The following is a 7,086-nucleotide window of genomic DNA, read 5'->3' on the forward strand; positions in this document are numbered from 1 at the left end:
CTCCTGACTCTGCCTAATGTTGGTGAGTTCTTTAGGCCTCATATCAAACAGTTTTATATCTTCTTATTTAATCATTAACGTTGTTTTGTAATTCTTTCTAAGAAGCATTAGTCTCTTTCTAACTTATTTGTGAGGTTCACATTCGTGTTTGAAGTATTCTACCTAAATGTGAAATATGTTCTATGCTCTTAACATCAATGAATTAAATGTTTTATTCGCCTTTCTTCCTATAGTGCTTATGCCTCACATAGGTTCGGCTACCAAGCGTACCCGGGACGACATCGCAATTCTTGCTGCCAAAAATATTTTGCACGGGCTTGCAGGTGAAGCAATGCCGGCATCCGTATTTTAAATATTCATGCAACATATAATTAGTGAAATAGAATTGAGAATTAAATGGAGCCAAATCTGTATCGCATAGTTCTATTTGTTGTTGGAATGAGAACGGAATAAAAAAAAAATCCTTTCTGCCAAATCTGTTTCGGACTATTTTGTACTTATGAATATATTTGATATAAGAACCAGCTTTAAATGGTATTTAGCCGTGAGCGCTCTCTCATTCATACCTTATTTCATCTTAGACAGAGGATAGTTATGTTAGTGCTACTAAGCAATAGGATCTGCATTGCGGGGCGATAGTAGAGTGAACAGAAGACTATTGGACCAATAAATCCTGAGTAACATCTACGCGAACTGTAAAATCATTACGGCTGTATCCGCGTTTCGCATATCGGTCAAAAGTGTTGTGGAAACCAATGCAACTTAGGTGACGCTTGCCAGAACACAGCGAGTTCAGTTCTACCGGGTGCCAGGTCACAAAGTCATAGACGGCAATGAGATAGTGGTACGTTGTGTGGTATACGGCTGTTCACACGAAAACATTATCAACATTGAAACCCCATGCATTAACAATGCTCTGAACAGAAGCATGAACAGCAAAATCTTTTCACAAGAGCACGATCTTGGGTGCAAAACTGAAAATGTCAGGTATAAAATTTTAAATCGAACAAAGTTCCTACTGGCACGTTATAGAAGAGCTGTAGAAACATAATTTGAAAACTCACTGGTCACAGTCTGGTAGCGTCACATGCCGGCAAAATGTGGTAGATCGAGAAACAACAAGCAAGACCAAAGCATTAAGGAAATAATGGAGCAAATTGCAGACTTGAAGCAAGTTGGCAAGGCTACACTCTCAGCTTGTGCAGCTTCACGATATGAGATTTGAGGAAGAGATATCGTTAGTGAGGCCAAGGAATCGTCCAACACAGGCATATAAAGGGCTACTGCGCTTTTTCTTCATATAGGAAAGGACCAAAAGTGGTCTATACGTGGCTCATTAGACTACCAGATCAACGTAACCCAACTTATCGGGACAGAAATCCAGGTAGCTGTGAAATTTTCATGCAAAAGTGACTTTGCCATGAGAAGAGTCTTAACACTATGAAGCTAACCAGTAATATTAGACCCAACAGAAGTAATTTTATTAATACTAAAACTTTATTCACTTGTGTCATTATCCTTCAATTGGAATGGTAAAAATACGGCGTCCCATTCATCACGTTGCAAAGCTTTTAAATACCGGCGCCGCTGCTCGAGCACCTTGTCCAACAATTCCGGTTCATGCTTCTGCGCCACCTCCAGAGCCCGATGCCAATTATGCATGCGTAAGCAGAGTGCAACAGCTGCAGAGAATTTCTTGTTGTGCAATAAAATAGTCTCCGCTTCGATCAGACKTCCGAGCATTAGCGAGTTCTCCGCCATTTGTTCCGGACTGGCAGACGGCAACTCCTAAAAAGTAGTGTTCATGATTTTGTGCAGCAAAAATCATTATCATTTAATCTGTACCTTTATGTATTGCAGATAGCTGACTTTGTCGATCTGTAGTGCGGCCGAATATGCCTCCTCGCTGATCTGTAGTTGATTCTTGCGCGTTGCGATGGCCGCCAGTGTCGCCCAGAGGCTACCATTCTGTACCAGACGACAAATCTTTAATGCCTGTTGCCACTGTCCCTCCATCAGAGTGCGATGCAAAATTTCACAATAAATATTCACATTAATAGGCAGCAATGCGCCGGCGCAGCGGAATGTTACGATGGCGTCCTCGAAGGACTCCAATGTTATGTTTTTGCCAAATTCACTAAAATTGAAAATATTACGTGCCTTCTACCGCCCAATAACTAATCGCACTCACGTGGCGTCTATGGTGATCGTTGTTAACGCGATCAACGTCGGATCGGCGGCGCCCTCGCCAGGACAATACCAAATGCTGTAGCAGGTATCGTGTACGCCTACCAAAATATTCGACTCGCTACCCCACATAACGGTCGTCACTTGTGTGCCGATTTTGTAAATTTCGCCGCTGTTATTTATGCGTCCGTTTATGCCGCGTTCGGTGTTGCCATTCACGCCTGCTACAGCGCTTAAACCATTTCCGCCGCCTACGCCACCGCTACCAGCTCCGGCACTGCTATTCAAATTACGTGTCTCTGTGATGTACAATTCTCGATTATTATCGATAAGCACGACATACTGGTCATCGAGTGTGCCGGCGTGACATGCGGAGATCTCGGAAATTTGAGTTTTAGCGCGTATCGAATGTGGTTCATATTGCCGTGAAGCGCCCGGCACAAGATCGAATATGTGAATTACTTCATAGGAATACGGGAGATTTATATCAAGAAGATTTGCTAAATATATTTCTAATACTCACCGGTGTTATCGGAGTTGTCTCGTATAGCTAAAACATCCAAACCGAGAGATATGGCGCGCCATGTAAGTAGTGGTACTTGTGCCTGTAAACCGGGGTAGCGTGGATTCAAGTGCAGTCGTCCCGTGTAAGTATACACCCAAATCGATGTGGCGTCCAAGACCATGAAGAATCTAAAACCATAGAAGGTCTGATAATAATAATCGAGTTCGTGATATGCCAAAGTAGTTAAATAAACAAAAAAATAAAAAATAAAAAATTGAAGGTTCAGAGTACCAAAACACAACATTATTCTACAAATGTATTAGGAAGTAGCAAGCGTACTCACTTCTTGCCGACTTCAATCACACGTACGTCTGTTCTTCCATCAATTATTATCGGCGTATTAATATATTTCTCATTATAAATATGCAACTGATTAGATGTGGCTACAATCAAGTGTCCATAACCCAATCCAAAATTAATGACTCGTTCGGGAAAGTCTAAAACATCGGTGCTACTATTCGTGATATCCTGTAGCACGATGGTTTTGCGACCCGTGGTTGTCGCTTTCAGATTGCGTGAGATCAATTGGCGTTCCACGATATAACCAACCACGAGATTGCCCGTCGAAGTGCCACAAGCTACTTGTGTGCCATCCGATGACCAAGCCAACGCGTAGAACGAACCGACAGCGGGCTCGCTGAAGCGACTGCTGCTGTAAGACCACTGATGAGTAGAAAAGATAGAGAAGAAGTCAAATCAAATGAAAATATGTGAAAATCCTTATAAATATTTAGACTTAGGGGAACAGAGTGGACTCATTAACAGACGGTCAGATTGTGAAGCAGAATGTATTGAGCTACCACTCCAAAACAGTCGAATCGTCGATCGAATGGTACTACTTACCCCAGCGCTGGAGCACAGTTTCAGCATGTTAAAGGTTCCCACTAGAAGTACATCCTTTTCAGAATTGAAGCAAACTGAAGTAATAGCATATTCCTCCGTGGAGCTGGTGAACAAATTAGCGCCTTGTGCATCCCAAATCTTGAAGCGAAAGTCTTCGCCACCTGAAGCGATTATATTCGAATGCGTGGACCAGCTTAGGGATAAAACGAGGCCATCATGAGCACGCCACTGTAAACATTGTATTATGAGTACTTCTACACATATTTATAACAAGATTTTGCTATATTCTTAACTAGCCACACCTACCCTTGTTAACTTGCTATTCGCTGCCAGCGGTTTGATAGACATATAGCAGCCCTGACTGAAAACGATCGAAGTAGAATTGGGCGCCCAACGTGCACAGCTAATAGCTTCATCGCTCTGTATTACAGTGGAGCGCAGCATGCCGGAGCGCGACCATATCTTGATAACGCCATCCTCGCCGGCTACATATTTGTATTAAGAAGGAAAAATCGTTACAATATGTTGAGAGACTCAAATGAAAAAGCGTACCTGTGAGTAACCCTGCGCCGTCCGGACTCCAACGTCCAGTGCTTATCGCTGCGCTGTGTGCTGAAATATTCCGCTCGACACGCGCGCTTTTGTTCAGTATGATGAAGCGTCCGTCATTGCTGCAGATGAGTAGCGTATCGCTGCCTTTGCCACCACCGCTGCTGCGTCCACCTAGGAGCAGCCAATGCAAATCAGTGGGTATGAAGTCATCCGGCAGTTTGGCCACCTCCACTGAATCGCGCGTGACGGCGCTCCATTTGTAGATCTGGTGATCATCACTGTTTCAGAACAAGAATACAAGTAGAAGAAAAATTATTCTTGTGAGTACCACAACAGTTGGTTTTCAATTACTATCAGATCAACGCTATTTATTTAGGAAATGTTTTATATTCAATTACAACCAATTAATAGCAACATCAAACCGCTCCTACCTTACAAAGTATATTTCTTCATTGCTGCTCCAGTCCACACTGCTCAACGGTATTATATTCGCCTTTTCAGTAATTTCCTTCTCTTTGTGGGCACTCGTGTTTCTTTGCGTTGCCGAATTCCGCAATCGAAAATCCACATTATTATTGACCGAAGTTCGCTTGCAAATTTCAGTTTTTAAGCGCATCTTTGAAAATGTATTGTGAACTTCATAAAAACTTTTCACACACTAATTTTTTTCAAGCAGTTAATTTGTTTGGTCAGTGACGTTACCATAGTGACTCTCTTACAATTTTAAGGGAAGCAACCGTTGTTAGTTAGTGCGAGTACCTGCCACCTGTTGCCCCATTCAACGGTAAATATTGTGCAGCCATTTGTCAATATATGTGTATATGTTTATGGTAAATATTTGTAAATTATTAACTTATTAAGTCTGGTAACCTATTTTGCTGTAGGTGAAGAGGACTATTTTCATGATTTCTTTGGAGGGTGGTTTTTTGTAAACGAATTATCTGGAATATTCAGAGTTTTTTTACTTATATATTGAAAATATAAAAAAAAAACAAAAATTATTTGAAAAAATTTAATAAGTACTTGATTACTATTATTATTGTCACTCGAAGTTGGAACCTCAAAAGAATGCAGGTGGGTGGCCCGGGTGATTTTCGCTCTTGCAATCAAATATTCTTGATTATTCTTAATCTATGTATAGCCATGTCATTCTGGTCCGAACTACCCAAGTTAAATTTCAAGGGTAAATAACAATATGACGGACTTTGATAAAAAAGAAATAAAAAGTTAGGGGCGATATACCGACGAGAAGTATATTAGTGTGTAGAACAGCCTGTTAAAATTTGAAAGCAATCGGTTCAGTAGAAAAAAAGTTGGAACCCGGGCCGGCCAGAAAACAATGTTTTGAGAAAAATGCGTTTAAAGTTCGGCCGATCTTAAAAGTTGGACTCCGAGGCGCTCTAAGAAACTCGTTATAACTCCCGAAATATTTCGAATTTCTGTCTGAAATTATCACAGTATATACTCAAGACATTGTACTTTCAAATTAAGCAAAAAAAATTCGATTTTTTGAACCCAAGTTTCTTAAGGAGGTGATGACCATTATAATAAAACCATATAGAGTTTAAATTATATTAAAGCTGTTCGGTCAGAGATCAATTTACAGGGAATTCATTGAACTTCAGCTCTATTATTGGAAAATAAAATGCATATGTACGTCATGGAGAGGACTAACTGAGACCAAGAAAATATTTTAGTTAGCATAAAAATTGTTTAGCAAAGCTTCGTAAAAATCGGGTGTAAAATTCAATGCGCGTTGCATTGAGCCCTTCAGTAGAAATGCTGTCTCTCAAGAGCTACTAAATTAATTTCACCTACAGGTAAATTTGGTGTTAAAACGTATTTTGATATATTTTTGTTGAACCACAGCCATGCCTGCTTCCCTTGTGTTGACTCTTTTTCATCATTTCATCATGGATAGACTTAGTTATCCCAAACCATTTTCGTTTTACTGAAAAAAAAATATATATATAAAGTTGAGGCCACTGACTCCGAATTTCGCTAGGAAATTTTAATAACTTCGACTTCTTTTGGATCGTATAACTTTCCATGATGAAATGGGAAACCTTACTGAAGATAAATGTCGAAAGAGCGAGAAAAATATCGGTAAACTTTTATAGGATTTATTTCGAAAACCCCGTTAGCACATATCCAAAAATGGTCGAAATCTGATTTTTATTGTTCAAAACTCAAGATACCAAATATGTGCATAAACGAATATTGCTGATTTGGTAGATAGTATATCAATCAAATTTAGGAACATATTTCCGCGATAATAATTGTTTGGTATAGATAACTGTAAAATTGCGTCAACAGAATTATACCTAATATCCGATAGACTTTATACGATATGCGTTTAGAGACTATTATATGAGATATCGTAAACAAAATCAGAGAACGTCTTTCTTGCAACAGTATGTCGCGATTAGGAAAATGTTTAAAATGGTTTTGATTTTGAAACTCTGTCTATATATGAGGTATCTTAAAGAAAAGTAAGCTTTTTATTGGCTTGGTATAGGTAAACATAGCGTATTGGATATACAATGTCAAATTGCGCGAGATCGGTCTAAGAAAAAAAAAAAAAAAGTTCGTTGCTCCGGCAGACTATATATTGGACATGATATTATGAGTCAATGTGCGAGTTGTTTTAGTAAACTTACTGCTCCTACTAAACTAGCTGCCCCTTTAAATCGTTTCAACACTTTCGTTCAGTTACTTTTTGGGAGTGCATTTGACAAAAAACTATAAATACCAGTGACATTAGTGAAGGCTTTGTTTACAATTACTATGAAATAAAGACAGTTTGTTTCGTTCATGACTTCGCATGTCGTAATCTTGCCTCTTTCGTTTCTAGTTGTCATAAAATATACAAAGTATAAAAGAAAAACAATTAAACTAAACTAACTACTAAAAAGGCTATGACTGGGCAATGATAAAAG

General features: G+C 39.4%; 1 protein-coding gene across 1 annotated transcript; it reads right to left on the minus strand.

Annotated features, from left to right (window-relative positions):
- Positions 1 to 1,475: 1,475 nt before the first annotated feature.
- LOC108973557 (intraflagellar transport protein 80 homolog) lies at positions 1,476 to 4,794 on the minus strand. The gene is made up of 9 exons (XM_018940908.1): positions 4,579 to 4,794; positions 4,148 to 4,425; positions 3,902 to 4,080; positions 3,596 to 3,823; positions 3,036 to 3,415; positions 2,711 to 2,880; positions 2,192 to 2,648; positions 1,846 to 2,137; positions 1,476 to 1,788 (listed from the first exon to the last, which is right to left on the minus strand). Exons 1-9 carry the CDS (start codon positions 4,761 to 4,763, stop codon positions 1,498 to 1,500), a joined length of 2,460 nt encoding a protein of 819 aa, XP_018796453.1. The 5' UTR covers positions 4,764 to 4,794; the 3' UTR covers positions 1,476 to 1,497.
- Positions 4,795 to 7,086: the final 2,292 nt, after the last annotated feature.

Source organism: Bactrocera latifrons, unplaced genomic scaffold (assembly GCF_001853355.1).
Source record: "Bactrocera latifrons isolate USDA-ARS-PBARC rearing strain unplaced genomic scaffold, ASM185335v1 scaffold_49, whole genome shotgun sequence".
In the NCBI taxonomy this organism is placed as follows: domain Eukaryota; kingdom Metazoa; phylum Arthropoda; class Insecta; order Diptera; family Tephritidae; genus Bactrocera; species Bactrocera latifrons.